General features: G+C 41.8%; 1 protein-coding gene and 1 long non-coding RNA gene across 3 annotated transcripts in view; both read left to right on the top strand.

The window, feature by feature from the left end:
• Positions 1-25,039, top strand: part of jupb (junction plakoglobin b) — a 240,856-nt gene that overhangs the window by 202,949 nt on the left and 12,868 nt on the right. For both annotated transcript variants that reach the window (XM_037792463.1, XM_037792464.1), the window contains exons 4-12: positions 1,701-1,954; positions 2,039-2,277; positions 6,781-6,982; positions 7,077-7,221; positions 8,466-8,569; positions 14,406-14,525; positions 16,495-16,713; positions 22,459-22,611; positions 23,702-23,821. In XM_037792463.1, coding sequence (XP_037648391.1) covers positions 1,701-1,954; positions 2,039-2,277; positions 6,781-6,982; positions 7,077-7,221; positions 8,466-8,569; positions 14,406-14,525; positions 16,495-16,713; positions 22,459-22,611; positions 23,702-23,821 — 1,556 coding nt within the window. The remainder of the gene's footprint in view (positions 1-1,700; positions 1,955-2,038; positions 2,278-6,780; positions 6,983-7,076; positions 7,222-8,465; positions 8,570-14,405; positions 14,526-16,494; positions 16,714-22,458; positions 22,612-23,701; positions 23,822-25,039) is intronic.
• LOC119501824 lies at positions 9,050-10,458 on the top strand. Its single transcript, XR_005209929.1, has 2 exons — positions 9,050-9,498; positions 10,107-10,458. It is a non-coding gene; the product is annotated as an uncharacterized LOC119501824 (long non-coding RNA).

Raw genomic sequence — 25,039 nt, 5'->3', positions numbered from 1 at the left:
ACGCCAAATGTACAGTTGCCCCCCCACACGCCCCGATCTCTCTCTGTCTGAAGGAAAGAGGCAGGGTCATGTGTCATTAACGCGTCATCAGTTACACTGCACGTGTTATACCCAGAGGTCTTAATGTTCTGGCTGATCGGAATCCTTAAAAAAAATCCCGAAGCCGGATCATGATCCGGATTGCCACCAAAATCGAATGGATGGTTCATTGTGCCACACTCCAGCCCTCCAAAACATTTCATTCAGAGGGGGGCGGAGGTCTGCGCTCTCCGAGTGCCATTGTAGTTATTACTAGTATTTACCTTGCAGGGCAGCTGGGTACTCGCAATCTCACAAGATCATGCGAGAATTGCGGGATCACATATCACACAAAAATCCATCTTCTCAGGCTTCGAGTAATGTGTTCGTGGCCGGCAAGCCAGATCACAGACCAATGAGCGTCCTGTGAGCAGCTACTGGCAGCTACAGGCGTGGTTTAGGAATGTGAGACGACACGGAGAGGCGACTGTTCATTCTCAACAACAATGGCTGCTCTTGAAGCGGTTAATGTAGATGCTACAATAGCATCAGTTCTATCAGAACTGGAGAGTATTTCTTCTTTAGAAGAAGAGCAAAGAACGACACTGAAGGCTTTTCTAGATGGAAAAGATATTTTTTTCGCTCTTCTCCCGACTGGCTTCGGCAAGAGTTTGATTGTCAGATGGTTCATCCAATCACCTGCCACGTATTTTTTTGAAAGTGTCCGCCCTTTTCCAAACAGTTTCTAATGACGGCTTCTCAGATGGTTCGATGTAACAAACCATCTGGCGTGTCAGGTTAAACTAATATTTGAATTGTAAACCAGTGTGTCACTGTGTATATGTTGCTGGTCCTGAGCCAAATTTTAATCAGCCCACTCATTCCTGGGTCATTCCCAGGGCATCAAATGCCAAGGCTATGTCACGGCCTGTCGGTGTTCAGTATGGCACAAGGCAGCCTTGAGCAGCGGTATGAAACGCACCGGGCGTTCCATTAACTGCAATGTAAACCCATCCAACAGTAAACGCTCCAAGAAAGTGACGTAGTTTAAAGAGTGAAAAGACACACGACGAGCGGGCGGTAGGGCAGCTGTTCGTTCGTGCCCCATGTTCGCAACGTTCAGCGTCATTTTCGATTTACAAAAGTAGTAGTTTTAAGCCAAACCATGTTGTTCTTTCTGTTCTAAACCCAACTATTTTGGTTTTGATGCCAAAAATAAAGTGACGCCTTATGTGAAGAGTTGGGATGAGAATGTTTTTGGATTAAATCAGATTGAGCCATATTTAGTGAAATTAGATCACATTTAATGTGGCCCAATCCAACTCAATATTTGTCCTTTGAGGAACTAATGCAAAAGACTTAATTTAAATTGGACACAACAATACATTTGAGATAACACTCATTATCATGCTAGCTAAATGTTGAATCAAACTTCATCTCCCGACTTTAATTACACATTTAATAAGCATTATTTGACCATTTCATTCAATCTAGTTGTGGTGTCTTCTTTGCTTCATCTCTCTTGCTTTCACACTCACACACGCACATTGGCGCACACACATGCCGCATGACTCGGGTTCTACTGCTCTTTTTTGTTTTTATTTTCAACAGTTCGGAGGTTTTTGTTTGTGTAAACTCACTCACACACTAGCAATCTCATGTTCTCTATCTCCCTGTGACAGATTTAGACGCTCAGTTCTCACTAACCCGGGCTCAGCGCGTCAGGGCCGCCATGTTCCCAGAGACCCTGGTGGAGGGGGAGGCGGCCATGCCCGTCCAATCAGATCCTTCACAGCAGAGCAACGTGCAACGTCTGGCTGAACCCTCCCAGCTGCTAAAGACGGCCATAGTCCACCTCATAAACTACCAGGACGACGCCGAGCTGGCTACCAGGGCGGTACCGGAGCTCACCAAGCTGCTGGGGGACGAAGATCCGGTATGTCGTATTTTCAAACTGAATTACTAAGAATTTGCTGAGCGTTCCATTTTTACACCGTTATTTCCTCTGCTCTTTTTTTAGGTTGTGGTGAACAAGGCGGCCATGATAGTCAACCAGCTGACCCGTAAGGAAGCCAGTCGTCGGGTGCTGGTGCAGTCTCCGGCGATGGTGGGCGCCGTGGTGCGCGCCATGACGACGGCGGCCGACATGGAGACGGCCCGTTGCGCGGCCAGCGTGCTGCACAGCCTGTCGCATCAGAGGGAGGGACTGCTGGCCATATTCAAGTCTGGAGGGATACCAGCACTGGTCCGCATGCTAAGGTATAAAAATAATGATGATTTTGTCTTACCAGAGTCTAAACATGATGTTATTAAATTAAAAACAGTTGTTCATGCTCTTGGGAGTATAAATATATATCTTAGTAAACTTAATAGCAATCTGCCGTGAAGAGTGGAGCAGGTGGATCCAAACACAGGAGACTGCAGGCAACAGGAACTATAATCCAACAAAGACTGAACTGAAAACCAGAGCTGTGGTCGAATCTTCTTTCTTGCTTAGGGAGATTCCTAACTGAGTGAAATAACCCGGAGGTATCTAAGTGGCAGCCATGATAAGAGCTGGTCGAATTCTCTGAATGCTAAGGAAAGGTGCTTCAATAATTCTTTTCTTATCTCCTTTAGTATAGTGAACACTGGACCATCCTTTACCAAAGGAAAGGAGATAATGCCGCCAATACCTTGTGCTGCTCCATTTGAATTGATGCACCATTAGGCCAATAACATCCGCTGTTGCACTCTAGAAGCCCTATCTCTTGGTAAAAAACGCCTAAAATAACATACCCAAAATGAATCAGGAATAGCTCCTCAACCATAAGGCAGATATGCATATATCTAGTCTCTTTAGAGGTAATAAGCTCATGAATTTCCATTGTAAGTAAAGTACACTATATTACCATTCCAGAGAAAATGACATGCAATGAAGGAAAAGAAATACGATTTTCATGCTTGCCTAGTATAAAATCTAACTTTCAAAAGGCAATATTACCATTACAACCAAGATCTCATAGATGCAACTCTTCTCTTACACTTTGACTGTAACTGTAACTATGAATTTGATATAAAAAAATACACTAAAATGCAACATTTATGATTTATTAAGATACACTCAGGCGCTCGCCATGTGTTTATTGATCACATATTGACTGTTTACTGAGAATGTTACCACAAAAAACTATTAATTTCCATATCGACATTTTACAAATAACACAAAGCTCCCTAAAACGTTGACAGAGTAATAAACACCATATTCATATATAATATTCATATATGACTGAAGAGCTCCATATAGCAGATAAATGGAGAATGGAAGGGCCCTCAGTGCTTTATTCGTCTAAATAAGACAAACAGAATGATATCAGGCTCGTTGGAGTCTGTCCGTCCATCTGGTGGCTGTATCGAAGCGCTAACAGCGGGCTGAAAGTGGAAGTGAAGTTCGAGCCAAAATAGCACCTGGCTCTTATCCCCCCCTATCTCTGTGGCTCTCTGGTGATTCATAATCACCGCAGACATGTCAGTAACTAAAATCTGCTGTTTTGGGTGAAAGTAACACGTGCTTTTGGTTCAAAACTTTGACAAGAACATATAGATTTATGTCAGTGTGACTGTAAAATGAGAAGTTTTACTGTTTTGTTTCCCCGTTTATCGCGTATAGACTGTGCATTTCGAGTCAAGGTACGTTCAGGTGCATTAGAAAGCTTGGAATTTATCGTTTCCAGTGATACCAAGCATGTTATTGTAGACTGATGAGAAAATCATCATGGATCTTTTGATCGCAACTTGTTCTTATATTTATGAAGTTTATATACGACTTTATTGTTAACTAATTCGTAATAAGACATAGTTTGGACTACATACAGTTGGTTTACGGATTATGAAAGCCGAAGACCTCAGGTTTTCAAACCATTCATATCTATAAAATAGCGATATGTTGTAACTACTGGTGCCTTCAAATGGGGTCGTGTTTACCGCGTTTACGAGTTGGGCCCGTATGAACGCCCCCCTCTTGTGGTATTCACAACCTCATGAGTTTAAAGTTTCTGAAAACTCCCGAGTTCACGAGTTGTGACGTGTTTGTTGATGTTGTGAGGAATGGAAAATATTGTTAAAAATATATAAATATATTGTTATTTAAGTTGTATATTGTTTTTCTTGGTAATTTTATAATATGTCTGATGAAAATGTCGATATTCCCGAAGACCTCATCTTCTTAATATATTATTATATTAGATTTATATAGCGCTTCTTAGTGATCTCAAAGACGCTTTCTTCCTCTGTCATTATGCCTTTACATTTACTGCATTATGTTACCCGCTTGCTAGCTTGCTAAATTGTTAGCCTCTGTGGCTTCTAGATGCCGACAGTATATGTTAATATTGCTTAGCAGCGGTGTTCTCACGACTTAACCATTTGAACGCCATGCATATCGTGTGCACGACTTCCCATGTTGTAAACACGAGTTCACGAGTCATGGGTTACCTTTGACCTTGTGACGTTTCCCTTTAAGGTCAAGGAGAAGTGGTTAAGAAAAGACATTTTTTTACTGTTAGACCACAGCCCAGAACTTAATACAAACTAATCTGACGAGGGGATGAAGTGCAGTAGGTGGAGAGATGGATGGAGGAGAAGCTCAGGTGAGGGGGAATGAGGTGATGATGCAGGTGAGCCAGCAGGGAGGGAGCTGATTGGCTGGGGAAAAACTCTGGGAGCAGGGAAGGACTGACGAGGCTCACAGCAGGTGTGTAGATGGGCGGAGGAGGAGAAGGCAGCACAGCAGGAGGGAAAAACCCAAAACCCAGAAAACAACTCAGTCCAGTCTTCACAGAAAGAGTCTGAGGGCGTCTGGACACAGACCCAGACTGTGACATAGATCAATCTCAGTGGTGTTCATGGTGAACAATGAGTGGAAGCCCGTTGAGACGGGTCCTTTTAAACCTTTAACAGCGGATTTTTGACCACATAGGGGCAGCAAAAACACAATATGAACAGATTGACATATCATCACCTTTTAAGTTGATATGGCAAACTTGTTTTCAAACCGTCATTTTTTGGCCACCTGATGAGAGTGGTGGAAGTCCTTTCACGCTCTTTTAGCTCTGTTTTTGGTCTCTACCGACTCCTAAAAGAAATATGTGGCTCTTTAGCTGCTCCACTAGTTCTGAGTAGGTAGTGTACAGTGAGTTTTTAGGGCTTTTTCGCTAAAAACAGCTGCCTGTTGTGGCCGAAAATACGATGTTGTATTATGTGATTTTATGTATGATGTGCTATTCTGTATTTTTTTATTTATTTTATTCTTCTTAAAAGCCTAACCAAGGACAAAGTCTGCAAATTAGCTATGGCTAGAAGTCCTATAAATTGCATCGGTTGCACTTTAATTAAGTGTAACAATGCCTATGTATTATCCCTGTAAAAATAAACGAATAAATAAATAAATGAAATAAAGCTCCATAAAGCCGAGAGGAGCTGCAGATTCAGGTGATCATTTTGTAGGTTCATCACTACGAGTGACACATCGTTTTCACATTTTCATTTGATGCATTGTTGTCGAAGTATTTATTAAAGCCACCGTAACAAAGGAAGAAAAGAAAAAAGACACTTTGCAAATAATCAACATTTTATCGTCATGCTGTAAAAAGACAGATGAATGAAACCCTCTCTGCAAACTACACTGTGGAACTCAATGTGACCAAAGTTTAGCAGAGGCTCAAAGTGGGGTGACATTTAATGTTGTTCAGATTGCCAGGAGGTGAGTTATTTGAAGCTTTCCACCTCCAATTTGGCAACCAGAGATCCGCTGATAAATGAGGCTGATAGGCTAGCCTTCAATTTTAGCACCAAATTCGGACCTTTCCAGCTCACAAGCAGGACTGCAGAGTTAATCCCTTACACTGAGGCTTAACAGGGGAGGATAATTCACACTCATAATTGATTCGGGAGCTTAATTCATACAAAAAAATGAAAGAAAATTGAATTTAAAAAAAGAAAAATCCAAACTGAAAGAGCTTCACAAATAGCCCTTTTCCTTCTCTGTTCCTCTTCACCTCTTCCTGTTAATACACACTCTCCCACTCTTGCTGTTATTTTTTCCAGGAGGTTTGGTTTTGTTCTTTGCCAGTCACCCTCTGTAACCTCCTCCTGTTAACTGGGTTGGGATAAATATGAATGTGGATGACTGCATAGGAGAAATATGTCAATTCAGTCGATAAATGTCTACAAATTATTACTGTGACCGACCATAAAAACACACTTTTTTTTTTACCTACTTTTCCATGAAAATGTCAAAAAATATTATTTCAAATTACTTATTGACACATGATTTGGATATTTTCATGTCTGGCAAAAAAATTGGGATTAAATGGGTTAAATCAAGATTATTTTGTCATTACTTCTTTACTTCCAGAACACCTACCTGTGATGCTGCTGATGTGTGTTGCACTCTAGACAATAAAAACTATACTTTGTTCACCTTGAAAGTTCATTTGTGGTCTTGTGAATAGCAGTCTGACAAAATAATCTTAACTGAAGACCCACCTACTACTGCTTCACAAGGTGAAGTTTTTCAATAGAGAACACACACACACACACACACAGTTGCTTTTTCAACTGCTCAAAAGCTTTTTCACCCCATGACCTTGTGTAGAATGAGATATTGGTGGCTGATAGAGGTCAGTAAAGGTCATAGATTACTTTATGCCCCTTGAAATTAGTTAATTTTATGAAATCTCTCCATATGATTTCCACTCTTTCTTCCTGTGTTTCCTCATGCAGTTCACCAGTAGAATCAGTCTTATTTTATGCCATCACCACCCTCCACAACCTGCTGCTGCACCAAGAGGGGGCCAAGATGGCGGTGCGTCTTGCCGATGGCCTGCAGAGGATGGTTCCCTTACTGAAAAAGAGTAACCCCAAGTTCCTGGCCATCACCACGGACTGCCTGCAGCTCCTGTCCTACGGCAACCAGGAGAGCAAGGTGAGGGGAGGACCTTGACATTGGGAAGGAGATCTTTTGTTGTGTCCACTTATTTGTTACAGAATTACACCTTCTACTTCCTGTTTCTCGTCAGCTGATCATCCTAGCCAATGGGGGCCCAGACGGTCTGGTGTTCATCACCAGGAACTACAACTATGAGAAGCTGCTGTGGACCACCAGTCGTGTACTCAAAGTGCTGTCCGTCTGTCCCAGCAACAAGCCAGCGATAGTAGAGGCTGGTATGTCTACATCACGGCCCGTATCACTCCCAACTCCTTTAATCCCCTCGGTGTCTGATACCGACGCACGGGGGCCACTCTTTATCGTCTGTATGAGACGCACCAGGCGTTCACCTAACTCCAATGTAAACCCATCCACATCATTTATGGATGGTGGGAGTCGGAGAGGATGGTTGGGTTAAACCAGGGGTCAGAGACCTGTGGCTCTTTAGCTCCTCTCCAGTGGCTCCCTGTGGATTTTTAAAAATGGAAATGAATAACAGTTTTTTTGTTTACATCTTCATTTTTATTTATCATTGTTGTAGGTCTATGGTACGACGATACGGCGGAGTATTAGGGCCACATTGAGGAAAAATAAAATAAATCTGAGATTTCGAGAATAAAGTCATAATATTACGAGAATAAAGTCATAGGTTTACAGGAAAAAAAGTCGTAATATTATGATAATCAGAATATTATGAGAATAAAGTCATAAATTTAGGAGAAAAAAGTTGTAGTATTATCAAAATAAAATTATAAAGTAGTAATTTTACGTGCTATTTTATTTTTCTCTCGTAAAGTTATGACTTTATTCTTGTAATATTACGACTTTTTCTCTCGTAAAGTTATGACTTTATTCTCGTAATGTTATGGCTTTTTTTCTCGTAAAGTTATGACTTTATTCTGGAAATCTCCCAATACTCTGTCGTACATTTGCACTTTGGCCCTCACTGCATTAGACCTATATTCTATATACTTAGACTATTAGATGAGTTATCTTCATCACAATGCTCAAATGTTTTGCGGCTCCAGACAGATTTTTCTTTTTTTGCTTAAAATGGCTCATTTGATAGTAAAGGTTGCTGACCCCTGAGTTAAACCAACACAGTGTTTCACCGAGGAGACCGCTGTTATTAACACCAGTTACGTAAATAGACATAATTATTTTATGTAACACACATACTTGTTGCGCAAGTAAACCAAAAAACTAAGTAAACCTACGTTGGAAGCTTATTTTGAAAAGAGACTGTATGCGTGTAACGAGCGGGAACTGACACGCCGTCCCTGACACGCCGTCCCTGACACGCCATCCCTGACACGTCCCAAACTGACGCTAGATGGGTACCTAGAGAGTCATAGTTTTAAACGTATAGGGCCACTGACCAAGCGTCGGTATTTGTTGAGTTGGGAGTGAGAATGTGTTGGCATCACTGAACATGACTGTAGAGCATTCAGTGTAGATGTCTGTATACGTTTGTGTCCAGGTGGTATGCAGGCTTTGGGCCAACATCTTACAGGTTCCAGTCAGCGTCTGATCCAGAACTGTCTGTGGACGCTCCGCAATCTGTCAGATGCTGCAACCAAACAGGTACGTACAGATTCACCCACTACTACTACTACTACTACTGGATACTAATAATGCTACTACCACTAATACTAGTACTACCACAAGTAGTAGGGACTTACTTAAGGGTGTTGAACAAAATATTTCAAAGCATTTACTGCATTGAAAGAGATTTTTACAGTGGTAAAATTCTACAGTTTCCATGGAGACCGTTTGTTTGCCTGCACTCATGGTATATGTGACCCGCTCTATCAAAATGAGTCGTAAGTCGCGGCAGCGCATTCTTGTAAAAACACGTTTTTTTATGAAAAAGTGTGTTTTTTTTTTTGTTTTTTTTTATGCGTTTATGAATAAATAAAGTCTCAGCTTTCATAAAAAGTAAGAATCAATGTAAAATTCAAATGATAAGTCTAGTTTTGAAGCTCTTTAACATAACGTTGTCGTAAAGTTTTTACCGGAAGTCCGCTGTATTGACTCGGCTCAATAGAGTGGATTGACAGATTGTGGTTGACAGAGGAGATAACGGGCTTGACAAGATGAAATCACGTGAGGAAAACATCGCTCGACTTTTAAATTAAATTCCTGTTAGAGGTGCTACATCTGACGACAACTGGACCGACTTAAATTCAGATTATTTCACCGCACCGGGTGATGAGGACAGCGGGTGCGCCGGGTCGGTTCGGACGCCCGGCAAACGCTAGAGGCTAGGCTAGCTCTCAATCCGCTGATCAGGACGGAGAAAGAGAGTTGGAGGAAGAAGATATTCCACTCATGGCTGAGCCGATGATGACACACAATGTCTCTGATTAAAGTTATTAAATCAGGACAGTGTTAAAGAGACTGAGATCGCCTGGCCGGGAGTACCAGTGTAGCTGCAAACTGTACAACAGCGCCGCTCTCTACACCGGAGGAGATGGAGAGAAGACGCGACCAGATGAAAGAAATGACTAATGGTAAGTTTTTATAGTTAAACTACACTATCCTTATTTTATCTGTTTGTTTTAAAGACTTTTAAATCACTAAAATCACTATAGAGCAGGCTAAGAAGCATTAATAGCAGCTACTAATGTGTGTGTCAGTGTGTGTAGTCTATAGGTGTCTGTCTGTCTCATGTGTGTCTCTCAGGTGCCTGTCTCCTATAAATTATTATTATTAATGAGGAAATGTTGTGAAGTGTTTAATTCATTCAAAGAAGTACTGTATCTGAACATAATCCAGGCAGCTGTTACCTCCTCACCACACCAGGTTTTATGAAAACAATATACAAACGTCATTTCTAGGAGACAGGGACAGGGACAGACAGGGTTGCTGTGAGAGACACAAAAGGTGAGGATATCATTTTAAATAGCAAAAGAAATAGCTTAACATATAGTAAAATGATATGTTGTATATTAATCTGATATCACATGGTGAATAGGCTATGTTAATGAATATAGGGCTGTATTAATATGATAATGATCAGGCCTCATTCAACAATGATTCAACATGATTTAGCCAGCCTAAAATCTTTGAGATGACTTGATTTTTCACTTTATGCTTTTCACTTTATGTCATTTTGTAGATGAGAAACATCTGGATCTCCTTGAGAAGATCAGCTCCCACATGACCCTGTGAAAGGATACAGTGAGCTCCAGGAGAAGCCAGCAGAATGAGCGCAGGAGCCACATTTCATAGTCTTTCTATTATATCTATATTTCTATTATATATTATATTATATAATATTGTACATACATAATATGTACATAATATTTGTTCATATGCTATCCATTTTCTAGTATGTTTTTTTTTATTGTTTGGATATGGACTTGTAAGTTTGTGCATGTACCTGTGTGCACATGGCTCCATATTTAATATTTTTAATTATGTATTCTTCATATAATTATTATTATATTGAAATAAACATATATACTATATATTATATCATATGTACAGTATATTTTTTTTTAGATTTTATCAATTTTATTCCATACATTTTGGATTATTTTCTACATGGACTTCTAGCCCTATCTACTGTACTACTTGTGGTCATACGCGTGCACGTGGCCACGTGCACGTCACATGCTCGTGACTATGTGCACATGTATACATGAAGGTATGTGTAGGCTAAATTATGAAATGTTGGGTGTCACTTTTGACCAAAACATATTGTGTTCATTTAGACTTGAGTCTCAATAAATGTGTTTTAATCAATGCAAAAAATGGCTGAATATGAATTCTTATCTTTAATGCCCTTTTTCTCAAAAGTAATGTTTCATGACAGTCGAACTTTGAAAGAGCATATCTCATTGAATATTTGGCGTAGAAAGATAATCTTGGTATTGCCATAAAGCTGAGACTTTCCTCTTTACAGTCAGATAGATAACTCAAAATGTGTTTCGGGGTCAACGTGACTCATAATGATGGAGCAGGTCACATATACCTGTTATTGCCGCACAACATTGGCCTATAACAAAGTAAAACAATGGCAGAATAACAGAAGACAAGAAAAACAAATTAAGTAAATCAAGTAAATTTGATCCTCAAATAACAGCTAACAGAAAATAACGAAGGTGGGAGGAAATTGCAACGAAAAGTAATTCAAGGTATATTTTGCCAATTACTGTCTGGACAGATCCTTTAGCATAAAACCGTAGAGCAATCATGAATTAAAGCAAAGGGGCTGGAAGAGCACAGCTGTGGAAAGTAGAGTGATCCAACTGTAGATGGTCGGACAAATCATGAATTGACTGGCGGTCAAATCTATAAATCAATTGCTCATCGAGGGTGTCCATTGGGTTCTCCCGGTCGCAGAACACTCTTCTCGGGATGCTTTCATTTTCTTCATTTATTGCCATAAACTCGGCCATGTTGCGCTTAAGATAAGAGTCAAAGTTACCTTTTCTTTACTTAGGTTGCTAAGGTCTTTTGTGAAATGGTTTAACTAACTTCAAGTGATTCATAAGTATAAGACCAAGAAAAGGAGAAAATCTTAAATACTTAAGTGAACATTTTAAGGAAACCTTAAGGAGAAGACTTAAGGGTGTTTTGTGTACCTAATTTAATTTTACGGAAACCTTAACTTGGACGTTAAGGATAATCTTAACTTAAAGTGTTTTGTGCAACCGGCTCCTGGTACTCTGGGGGGATAGAATGGAATTTGCAACACGGCAAACATGGCAAATATTAATGCAGGACTTGTGTGCACATTGATGGGTAATGCAGTACTAGTTTTTATTACATAGGTATATTCAAAAACATGTAACTTTTCTAGAAGGGAACTAATTTTTCCATTAAAGGCAGGGTTGACGATGTTATCCAGTATACGCTATTTGCTATATTAGTTGAAATGGTCTTTACACCTTGACAGCGATCCATTACTTTCTGAAAAAGGACCGGAAAAGAGCCGTCATCTGTAGCTGCTGTAATCCTGTAAAAAACGTCTACCAATCACTGCCTCGAGGTCCGCTCGGAAAGAACCAATCAGATGCCTCCCTGCTCGTACTCTGCCCTTGGCGTGCACCAGCCTGAACTCAAAGCGTGTCACCGCCGCAAGATTACTGGAGAATGGAAGAGAAATCTCAGCCCTGCAGTAGCACTGCCGCGGTTACTTGTCATGAGGTAGCGTTGTTGAGTTGAGGTCCTCTCTCTGCTCTGTGTCTGTGAAGTAGTTACGATGCGGCGGTGCTCGTGCATGTGTGTGTGTGTGTGTGTGGAGGGGGGGGCGTTGCCTTGGAAGGAGCCCCGAGAGGAGGAGGAGGGGGGGTTTAGACGGAGGCGATGTTTTAAGTAGGACTTAAAGCTTTTTCGACTACTTTAAGTAGTGAGGCCGTTCAACCAAATGCCAGTCATGCATCTATGATATTGCAGTATTTCTGTCATGAAGGGAAAAAAAAAAGTTTAGAAGTAATTGCACTGCACTCTTGCAGTCTGTCCAGATTTTTCACCTGCCTTCTGATTCAGGAGAGAATCGAGCAGCTGGCTGGTTTGACAGTACAGAGCAGAGAGAGAGAGAGCGCAGGACAGGCAGCCAGCTCTGGTGAGCTGGTCAGCAGGGAAGGAGCTGGTCTGGTGCCCGTCTCATTCAATCTGCTTCATTCTGTCATCCTCTTACTGTGTTATGGGGGCCCTTCAAAACGTGAGAGAAAATGAAGAGCCACATTTATTGCATTGTTGGATGCCTACCAAAAACATATGACGACATTTAGCCCGGTCACACCATTAATGGAGATCCAAAACATTGTGGTTTCCGAACAAATGCCTCCTTTCTTAAAAGTTCACATTATGTAAAGCTGTTTTTTTTCACTTGTACTACAAGGAACTTCATTTTGTGTCGATTTTGGTGGCCCGTGTGGACAAAAGCGGTAGTTTATCCATGAACACCACCGCCTTGTGTCGTAAAGATCTGCAGCTGCCAGACTGACTTTAGAAAACGTCTCATTTTACTGCAGCAGGGTCTGAGCGTCTGCCCCGCTCAGTTCTGGTTCTGGTTTTCCCGTGCCTTCTTTCCCTCCAGCGGGCCGGGTAGTACGGCCTGGACCTCCAGCAGCGTGTTGTCGGTATTGGCTCCCAGTAGGCGGGTGGTGAGCTCCAGATCCTGCAGCCGCAGGCGGACCCTGCTGGCACGCAACCCCACAAAATTATGTTTCCATACAACTAAACCGCATTCTCAATTACGTTTTGAGGGAAACATATTTTCTCCCGGATTACGCTCGCAGTTTTGGACAAATTTAAACACGTGGTTAACGTTGTCATTTGAAACAAAAAAAATAAAAAATGCAACAACACTACTTAATTAGGTTTAGGCAACAAAACTACTGGGTTAGGTTTAGTAAAAAAACATCATGGTTTGGCTTAAAATGACTACATTTCACATAGGACACAAACAGCGTCTTCTGGGGAAAAGTCCTGTGTTTGTTTGACCCATCCAACACCCCTCTCGCCCTCCTGTAGTTGACTTTCTTGCTTCTTATACTCATTATTATACCAAGTAACTTTTAATAACTTCATTATTCCATGTAACTTTCATTAACTGTTGCTCGATATACTACCTCACCTGCTCTGCTCGTCGTACTACGTTACTAGCTGTGGCCGTCTGACATACCACATTTGTTAGTCTGCAAAGACGAACGTAATCCGCGCCAAAAATACATTTCCTTCCAAACGTAATTGAGGATGCAGTTTAGTTGTATGGGAATGTAATTTTTCTAGGAGACAGTGCTGTGCCCCGCTGAAGCTTCTCTCTGACCGCTAGCACATGCAGTGGAACTTCCCGCTGAAGTTGATGTACAGGTCGCCCTGTATGGAAGTTTTTATTGGACTTCAATAGTTGTAGTCCACAGAAGACAATCCAAAAATATATACCATGATCCACAAATATGTACCATGATCCACAAATATCACATGGCCCACAAACTCACAGGAAGCCATCCACAAATGTGCAAATATCATTCCACTTGTACAAATGGATGCACAAATGCGTTTACATCTCTTTACATGTAAAAACCTATAACATTTATAAGTGGAATTAAAATGCGTCTTTACATGTGTATTTGTAAATCGCAATGTATTTTTGTGGATATGACTTAACACAATTTGCACATCCAAATATACCCAACTACGCAGAGGCAGATGGGTAGCGAAAATGGAGAACTTTGAGAATGTTGATTTGCCTCGAGGACAAACCCTCACGGCCTATACAAGGTTCAAACGTTTTCCTCGTCACAACTCCACGTCAGCTCATGTCCGTGTGACCGTCCTTGCGGAAAGTATAACTTGAAGCTTAACCCTGCTGTGGCTGTGCTTTAAAGCCAAGCCATCACTGCTATGATTTGTTTATTTGTTCTCTCTCTGTCTGTCTGTCTCCACTGGTCTCTTTCCGTAGGATGGACTAGACGGTCTGCTGCAGATATTGGTCACCCAGCTAGGCTCAGATGATGTCAACATGTTGACGTGCGCAACCGGCATCCTGTCCAACCTCACCTGTAATAACTCACGCAACAAGGTAACCATTATGAAATGGAACATTTCTGTTGTATGTGATAGTTGACCATGTGATTCAAAAACCAAGGGTATTAATCTGCTGCCATAACAGCCCCAACTATTCTGTGTCAGTTTGAATCATAATGTATTACCTAAAGTACAGTCATCAGTATGAGATACTATGTAAAGATTTTTACTGTCTAAGCCATGATTATGTGAACATATTTTTTATAGGCTAATGAACCATATGCTTGCCCACTGAGTCCGACTTATGATACATTCATGATTTATTATTTTTAGAGTTCCTAATTCTTTTTATTGTATTTTCAGTCCACACCCCAATTTGATTAAGGTGAAGGAAAAAAAAACAACATCCAACACACTCTACCCACCACTACTTTCGTGACCTCCAGTATGTTTTAGATCTCTTTCACAACTGCAGGTCATTCATTTGGTCTGGACCAAGGAAAACTAACTAATAATAATTATATTAATACTAACTAGAATGGCACTCGGAGAGCGCAGACCTCCGCCAAGGTGTCTGACTTTAAAAACAGATCACAGCTCACAGCTGGCGGTACCGTGAGGTGGTCGGCTTGTTATTAACATGGTGTGTTTCCGTGTAACGTATCGGCGGATGCCTCTCTCATTCAGCAGCCTTGTTATGTCTGTATAACGTTACACTACATTGTCTCTCATCCCGTCATCTACCGCTTTTTTTTCGTTCTCACCGTGGACGGACAGCAGCTCTCGCCACACCTCGATGTCTCGCCACACATCCACACACGTATCTCCCTGCATCAGTTACTCTGCGCATGTGTTATACCCTGTGGTCGTAAAGGTCTATCAATGTTTTTTTATTATAAAGCAGGCTTAAGTCCTATATAAATACTGTGAAAGTATCGAAATACTCAATCCACAGGGTAATACACACAGCCCGTATTCAGAAACTCTGCATTTGAAACAAGCTGTCAGAATTTCTGTCCATTTGTGATGTCACAAATATACAATATTTAGACCTTTTACACAGATTTAAACGTAAACATTCTAAATGTGTCTCAGTTTATTCCTGGTTGCAGTGTATGTGAATGTCATCAGCTGACAGGAAGTACACATGGACCCAAGCTGTTGCCTAGCAACGCAATTCCGTTGCAATTCCGTCGAAATGCACTAAAACGGAGCGTTTCAGACAGAGGGTAAATACAGACATATTCAGGCAGACAGTGTGAGGAAAATAAAGGGTTTTTTGAACGTTGCAGCATGTAAACATGTTCTAGTAGAAACATAAAATACAAGTATGAACCTGAAAATGAGCACGATATGGGACCTTTAATGCTCAGGCTGATCGGAATCCGGATCATGATCGTGTCACACCCCACCGCTACAAAGAATTTCCATTCAAATCCATCACAAACCTTTGGAGTAAACCCGCTAACAGGCAAACAGACAGACAGACAGACAAACCAATGCCGCCTTCAAGGCCCTTGGCCTTGGCGGAGTTAATAATAAATGTAGCCGATTGATATAGCTCTTCGTGTTTATACTACCTTTTTTTAATACATTAAGTCCTATGAATGGACAGGTGACCCATTTATTGACAAATTCTGACAGCAGGTCAATAATGCGGCACTTTACTGTTTATGCTACAGTAGCACAAACAGTTAATGAAAAGAAAGTTAATGAAAGAATTCAGTTTCTGCATACGCTCAACAATCTGCACTCTGATGGACACCTGAGGAAAATCAATTTACAAGAGCAACTTATCTTATTCATATTTACATTGCTTTCAGGCATGGATGCACACTCTCACACACACACACACACACACACATATATTTGTTATATATATATACAAATGCCATTTATTTATCGTTTTCTCTCTACTCCATGTTGTACTCAGTGGCTTTCATGCCATAAATGACGCTTCTCGGCACACCTGCATTGCAGATGAGCAATTCTATTCTCTTTTCTTCCACCTGTTATCCCCTCAGACTCTGGTGACGCAGTATGGCGGTGTGGAGGCGTTGATCCACGCGGTGCTTCGTGCTGGGGAAAAGGAGGACGTTGCTGAACCGGCAGTCTGTGCCCTGCGTCACCTCACCTCTCGCCACCAGGACGCCGAGCTGGCCCAGAATGCCGTGCGGCTGCACTACGGTGTCCCGGCTGTCGTCAAGTTGCTGGGGCAGCCGCACTACTGGCCTGTAGTAAAGGTGATGGGAGGCAGTGGGTTATAATAAACTATTGCCGTGCAATGGAAAGGGTAACTGAATCAGCCTCAGCGAGATATATAATGTATGGAAAGGAAATTAAATTAAAGGGAAGGGGAAAGGATGATAGTTAATAGCATTGATGGTGTTTTAAGTGTCATCTTGTCTGACGGGAGGCGATAATACAGGAGACAGTGCTTCAACGCTGCTGCACTGAGACAGTAATACACACAACTATAGAAAGAACACCCAGAACAGCACTCATAGACGAGCAAAGGCACACACTATGACACACATCTCCCATCATGCTTCACTTCCAAAACACTTCAGCTGTGACAACACCCGCTGGCGCTGTGTCCCTAGAGAGACAGACAGACAGATAGAGAGAGCGAGAGAGAGAGAGAGAGAGAGAGAGAGAGAGACACTGGGAGCTCCAGAGACAAAGCTGGTTGTTTTGTTTCACAGTGTGGAAGAGATACTGAGACCGAGCAACACAGAAAGCAAGAGAGAGAGAGAGACAGAGAGAGAGAGAGAGAGAGAGAGAGAGAGAGCACTGACAGTAGCTGGGTTTCAACCTAAGTATGATAAACAAAACATACGGTCTATAGCCCTGCAAGCAGCCCCTAGAGGTTCATTAATGTACAAAACAAGTGTTGGAGGTAATGACCAACACACTGACAATATAGCTATTTCTAGAGCCTGGAGTGTGCCAACCATAGAAATAGAATAGGAGTAGAATGGACATTCCAATTACGGCTGTGGCTCAGAAGTAGAGCGGGTGGCCCACCAAACACAGGTCAGTTCAGAGCGAGAGAGAGCGTTCCTATTGGATGTGCTCCGGTCATGTGATCGGAACTTGCCGTACCTTCAAACAGATTTCACAGTGGCACAAACGTTCTCATTTTACAGCTAAACCTTGCACTACAAGATGATTCTGAAAACATTTGAGGTGAGAAATAAGCATTAACATAACAGAATATTGATTCATATTTGTTCAGCGCTGCCTAGTTTGACCGTTTGATCAGAGTTCGCGAGTGATTGACAGCCGGCTCTCATAGACGGCAGCTGGACAGCAGACCTCAGATCAGCTCTGACTGCTTGTTTACCTGCGGTCTGTGAAATCTTGCAGATGCCGTTAGGAGCACCTTATGACACAGAGACACATGATTTTTTTCAGGTTACCTGTTTCATGCACTACTGCCACGATATAGGTTTAAAAAAAATACTTTTTTAAATCATATTTGCTCCAATCTCCAAGTGTGTGGCGGTGTCTGTTTCTGCAGAGAACCTGCAGCCCTCTGCCTTTTATTTTCTCTTTTCTTCTGATGTTGCTTTACTCACGACGCTGCTGGCCTTCAGCCAACAGCCTTTAGGCTCCACGTGGGGGTGTAACCTCCAGCCAATGACAGCACTCAGGGTGCGCAGCCCCGTTCAGGTGGTCAAATCAATCAGAAAATAACGTTTTATTTCTCTGATTTGCTGCTTTGTTCTCACTGACGCCTCTCTCTCTGTCCAGTCACTCTATAGCTCGCTCGACCATCGCTGCTCCCTCTCTCCCTTCCCTCCCTTGACAAAACTGCTATAATTACATTTGTATTATAATAATTGAATGCATGTTTCTGTCGCATTTTTCAGCTGTCCATTCCACACACATCTGACACAACAGATACGCTTCAATATTAAATGATAATATTGATAACATTCAGCCATTAGATGCCACATTCTCCCTCCTCCGTTCCATTGCATTCCCCTCAAAACAAATGGTTGGCAGTTTGTTACACAACCTGCATATTTTATAGTCGAGTGGTCATGTCAAGTGATGAATCTTTCGTGGTAGAGCAAAAGTCATTTTGCAACATGTAGCTATCGGCCTACATTAGGGGCGTGCACACCATGGATGTATTAAGAGAACTGGATACAGCGTTGGAGGCGGAGGTTTATTCCTATGAAAGCTGCTCAGTGGCGCACGATGCCAAAATGGCTCGACTTCCGAGTGGAAAAGTACCCCGGATCTTCCGGCGATCTTCCGCATCCATCGGGCCCATGGAGTTGGCGCAGTAGCGTCCACTCGGTCACATGGCTCTGTCAACGGGATCACAGCCGTCACGCTGTCGTCACGGCTTGCTAACTCCGCCCCCCGGCCCTCGCTCCACACTCGGTCTGGGTCTCATTCACATGAACGGAGGAAGGGAAATAACTCTTTGATTCAGCTATTAGCGCATTTTACAGCTTTTAGTTCGTACTGGGAAGTTGACGTCTCTTTCCCAATGTAAGTCTACATGAAAAAGTCTGTTTGGGCCCGATGGCATCACGTGACGGACACAGAAGTTGTATTAGCACCGTTTGGACACTACGAAAATTGCCATCAACGACTGGCGCTCTTCCTATGTCCTATGTTTTCACCAATAGCAAGTCCTGGCCTGGGTACAAACACATGCCCCATACCCCCTGATGTGTATCTTTTCCAAAGTGTCAGCTGAGTGCAGAGTGAAACTGTTCTTGCAGCTAAATCAGGCACTAGACATTTTCTCTTGGATGACTCCTCCACCCAGTCTCTGGACACACACACACACACACACACACACACACACACACACACACACACATGCGACCTGATTTTCTCTTATTGCCTAAAAATATTCCAGTTGCATTAGAACACTTCACTTTGTAAGCATATGTGTGTGCGTGTGTGTGTGTGTCAGTTTCAGATCTGCTGATCCAGAAGACACTAAAAGCCTCTCCACTCTCAGTCTAGCATGACTCAGATTTTGGCATTCAAATGTGCAAATTAAACTTCATGTTTTAGTTAAAATGTCAACTTTCACACTTCGTCTGCTCTGTGCATTGCTGCCCCCTGCTGGGCTCAGATGCAGTTTGAGGATCTTACAGGTATTTTGTTTGAAACAAAGTGCCATGAAAAGACCAAAGCCAACAGTCGTTTTGACCATATTTGCTTGCACATGCACATGCACATGTTCATTATTGTGGATGTGGTGTGTTGCAGCCATCCTGCGTTGATGTATGAGGTGTGCTTTGAACTTGTGAAACTTTGACTAGTACTTTTCTGAGCACAGTCAATGGTTGAAGGATACTGCTTGTGCTGCCATTGAAGATGGATTCTGTTTGTGACTTTACTGTAACAAATCATCATCATGTTGAGAACAAACTAAAAACATTTGGTGGGCAAAAAATATCAGCCTCCAGATTCAGCTCTGAGAATAAAGGGATCTGGTATAATGTAAGTCAGTTTGCACTGTCAGTGCAAGAGCCCTGTTTTTAGCAATTTCCAGCGGCGTGGCTTTAGGGATGGCAGTGTTGGTCGGTTGGTCTGTCCACCACTTTGGTCCAGACTTACATATCTCAACAACTCTTGAGTGGATTGCTAATACATTTTGTACAGACAAATGCTATTTGTCAAGAGTGAAATATCTTGATAAGTGCAGTGAAATTTGTGACATATTTAATGGTGCCGAGCATATAAAGTCTAATGACTTCGGTGATCATCCTACTTTTCATCTAGCACCACCAGCAGATCAAAGTTTTCACTTGTCAAGTGAAATAGCTTGATATCTACTCAAGGTCATACAGACATTTATGGTTCCCAGACGAGAGTGGACTTTGGTAATCCTCTGACTTTTCCTCAAGTGCCACCATGAGGTTGACATTTTTGTTGCAGCGGGAAATGTCTCAACAACTATGAGATGAATTGTCATTTTTTAAAGACATTCATGTTACCTTGCAACTCTAACTCTAACTTGTGTAACGTCAGCTGCTAGTTAATCTCTGTATTACGTCGGCGCATCTAAAGTAACTGAAGATAGCGTCATATAAAAGGAGTTAGCCAAATATTGCTGAGAGTCTACGTTACTGTCCCAAAACCGAAGACATGCCATCAGTTTCATTGTTTGCAATATTAGACACGTATCATTTTCCATACATATCGCACATTTCATGTTTAAAATACGATATTATGTTTGATATGAACATCAATAAGCTAACATCAGCTTATATCGATTAGCTTACAATTACGAACGTTAGCTAGCTCTTATCTGATGTTACAGAAGCAACCGTCTTCTGAAGACATAATGTTAACTTGAACAGTTAATAATGTGAAAAATACTTAAAGGAAAATGTGATATGATAGTACTAGTTTTTAATAATGACCTACTAATTGATTGAATCCCACCATGTCGAAGGACAGACAGTTAACAGTTTTTCACCAAAATCTTTGGGAAAAGAAAAAAAAGATCGTAACATTAACTTAAGGTTACTCCTCGTAGATCATAAACAATTGAATATAAAACAACTCGTTGAAATCGGTTGAGAAATGTAGACGTTATAGTGCTTTTTATCCAGAAAAAGTTCACTTGTATGTGTTTACGGTCCAGTCTCGCCCTGTCCAATATGGCGCCCACGTTGACGTACGATCCAGGAGTCAATGCGGTGTCTATGTATATATATGTCTATGGTTGGTGGGGTTCAGAATGCATTATTTAAAAAAAGATCTATGCATAAACACTGTATCAAAATTGTACTAGCACCCTTGTTTTTACGTCTGCTCTCTATTGACTATTGAGTGAAATGGGCTCTTCCATTTGTCCCTCTCTCACTTGCTCTTCTCTCTCTCAGTCGGACAGCCCTGCCAACTCAGGCGGATTATATTAATGAACTGAGGCGTTGGAGTTTAATGATGTGGAATGGAGAAATGGAACAATGCAACTTATGAGGAAGCTTTACAGAGCCGGAGTTGGTGAGAGGCAGAGAGAGAGAGAGAGAGAGAGAAAGAGAGAGAGAGAGAGAGAGAGAGAGGTGGGGGAAAAGAAGATATCAAGCATGCTAAATATCTGGACCTGTCGGGGAGTCTATCGGGGACCTACAGCCTATGAAAATGCGAGACACGAGTTGAGGGGAAACCTGTCTGTCACAATGTGGAACTTCACTTTATGTGTTGCATTTGCAACGTACACCAACGTTGTTGTTGCACCTATAGGGTGTTGGATGTTTGCATGATTAAACATAACACAGTGACAATAACTTTTTTTTTAATTTAACAAATAAAGCCAAGAGCTATCACATGTTCAGTGTTATCTAAGAATGGACAAGGATTTTATCTAAAAAAAATGTTTTAAAATGGAAGAAAAGTTGTAATTTGAATCATAAACTATCTGATCTAAGTGTATGTAAAACTAATTAAGACTAAACAGAAGTAAAAAAGATTAGGAATCTGTCCTGACATTTGATGCCATCTTTCAGTACTAAACAGTGATACATGATACTTGGTGTTACACACACATATCTGTTAGTACCAGTACTTGTTGGGATCTGTATGTGGGGTCATTTGATATGCAGATGATGGGAATGTTTACAGGGTTGAAAAACAGGGTTGTGGACCAGAAACATTCTCGAAAACCTTCGCATAAATATCTCCTCCCTGTGCTTTCTAAACATCCCTGCATTAGTAATGTGTTTACATTTATGGGGAACTTCTTCACAGGGTTACAGGCTGTTTATGTAGTGCTTTAAAAGTAAAAATCAGAGCTTCTCTGGGGTAGCAGTGAGACAGCACTGAGCTCTTGATGCATCACACACTGGTTGACATGAGTGCAGTGCAGTTCGCTGACGTTTCCGAACGGTAACTGGCTCTGCCATTTGGAGGCACCACGTGTAAAAGTTGCCTTTAAAGCTGACCCAAATAGAGCCTGGAACGTCCTGTTGAGACAGGTCTTTTGATCTCTGTCCTCTCCGCAGGCTACGGTTGGTCTGATCCGGAACCTGGCGCTGTGCCCGGCCAATCAGGCGCCGCTGAGGGAGGCAGGTGCTATTCCACGATTGGTCAACCTGCTGCTGAAGTCTCACCAGGACACACAGAGACATGCCTCCTCCGCACAGCAGACATACCAGGTCTGGACCACACACGCACACACACACACACGCACACGCACACGCACACGCACACGCACACACACAAACACACACACAGATTTGCTGTGTGCCTGAACTGTACTAGTTACAAGTACTCAGTATGCGCACAAACAGATCTTAAACACAACTTCAGTCTTAATCAGTAGCTCAGTAATGGTCTGGAGAGCATTACTATGTGCTATTAACCTTATACACAGTGCTTGTATAGGCCATAGCTTAAACCAGCAACGAACTGAACTAGAAAAGTGCACTCGGTGGAGTGCAGATCTCCACCAGGTGTGTCTGCAACGACCTCTGCTGTAATGTTTGGTTGAATGAATACAAAAAAACAGTTTTCCCTGAGTCCAAACTGAAGCAGTCGTTGATCAGTTCCGGCCCCTTCCGGTCAGTTAAGAGTAGTGAATAATCAATAAAATGTTGTCTATAAAATATGTTTTCGAAAAGTTTGAATCACTGCAACAACAAGACGTCCTTGAGCATACATTCATAAATGAGCACAAAAAATATTAGGCCGATGGGTTAAGCGGTATGCAAGATTAGCCGTGGACAGACAGACAGACACAGAGATGCATTCACACATACACATACACACAATACATAATCTCCTGGCGAAGATAAATTAGAACCAAAAACAATAAAAATCTAATGGCAAATTGACACATTATGTTGTATAACACTTAAACTGTATAGAACTATACGCTTTAAAATGACAACAGATTGAGCTATGAACATATCTTTGAGCTTTAACACAATGAAGAAAGGATCCGTATTTATTGTAATAAGGCCTTTTCATATGCAGCTGCGATCTGAGATAACAATTTGTGATTTCATATTGTTAGTATTCCGAGTTAGATTCAGCTAACCGTCTTAACTACTCAAAGTTGTCTTAAATTGCTCATTTGATCTTGATGTATGCCACCTGTTCATCATTAGCATAATCCATGCCCCCAAATTGCTATATAAGGCTACCTGTTCCGCTCCGTTTGGGGGTGGGGGGCAAGTTTCCTTCCTTATACAGTATCTTTTGACGTCTCTCAGCCTCCGTCTTTCTGTCTGTCTCTGTTATCAGGATGGTGTTCGTATGGAGGAAATAGTCGAGGGCTGCACAGGAGCGCTTCACATTCTGGCCAGAGACCCCATAAACAGAGGAGAGATTGCCAGCATGCAGACCATACCACTGTTTGTACAGGTATACACTCACACGCACGCTACAACATGCACATGACATGAAGATATCAGGCTGCACAAACTACAGAAGCAGTCAACATGATATCGGCATCATGAACCCGAGGACCCGAAGGTTGTTTCTATACCTTCTTTCATGTGTGTCCTCAACAGTTTGCAGTGGATGTTGTTTGAGGGATGGAGGAGAGATAGACATTTGTCTCTTGTTGGTGGAAATCTACGTCCACATGCGTTATTTTTACCGAGGGCGTAGGTTTGGTTTTAACTTTGGTAGGAACAGTTGCTAGATGACCAATTTGCAGAGTTGATAAAAAAGATAAATGTTTGAATCGACATGTCTAAGCAATGATCACAATTTAGCAAACACCTTATGCCACCTAAATTTATATCCCATCAAATTCACAGACATGTCGCCCCCTTTGGACACACAATCATTATTTTCCATTTAGCTGTCAATTAAATGCTGCTATTTGGTTACATCAGTGACGGCGTAACATTAGAGCGATGCTAGCAAGTGCACACCAGATTGGACCACAGAACATAGCCAGGCTAATAAAAGGCAAAACATAAAAAAATATATATTTTCATGAGGAATGGGTAACAAAGAGGTTGTTTTTTTTTCACTAAAATTAATGACAAATGTGTGTGTCTCTTTTCCGGGGAGATCGTGTCAGTCGGTAAAAGTGATGTTGCGTGCCACCTCACCAAAACTCCACAGCAAGTTTTCACAGGACTTTCTGGCTGGTAGCAATCTACAGACAGAGAAGGTAAAGGGGCTGAAAAGACAACAGTCTCTCTTTACCAAACTGACAAAGAACGCCAAAGCAGCAACGGAGACTTTGTTTAGTGGCGCTGGTTCAGACACTACTACTGTTGCCAGAGCTGCAGCTAGCCGACGGGTTGCCAGATCGTCATTTATTCCCCATATCTTGCTTTTTGCTCTTCATAAAAATAGTCCACTTTTTGCACCTGGCATGCAGGTCTTATCGGTGGAGTTTAAATGACAAGATCGTTTGATATCAGTAAGAATATTGGTAGGAACAAATCAGCAGCACTTTGATATTGGTAGGTGCATGTCAGTACTGTCCATACCCAAATACACCTACGGGTTTTACTACAGACTGCAAGTAATAAAGCAGCTGACCTTGCAGGTAAAAATTAAGAATTAATGAGATTTACAGCCAGCTTATCACAGCAGGCTTTACACCTTGTGCCTTCGTGT

The sequence above is a fragment of the Sebastes umbrosus genome, chromosome 14, assembly GCF_015220745.1.
Source record: "Sebastes umbrosus isolate fSebUmb1 chromosome 14, fSebUmb1.pri, whole genome shotgun sequence".
Taxonomy (NCBI): domain Eukaryota; kingdom Metazoa; phylum Chordata; class Actinopteri; order Perciformes; family Sebastidae; genus Sebastes; species Sebastes umbrosus.
Note: the sequence above shows the minus strand (reverse complement) of the source record. Positions and strands in the feature narration are given on the sequence as shown.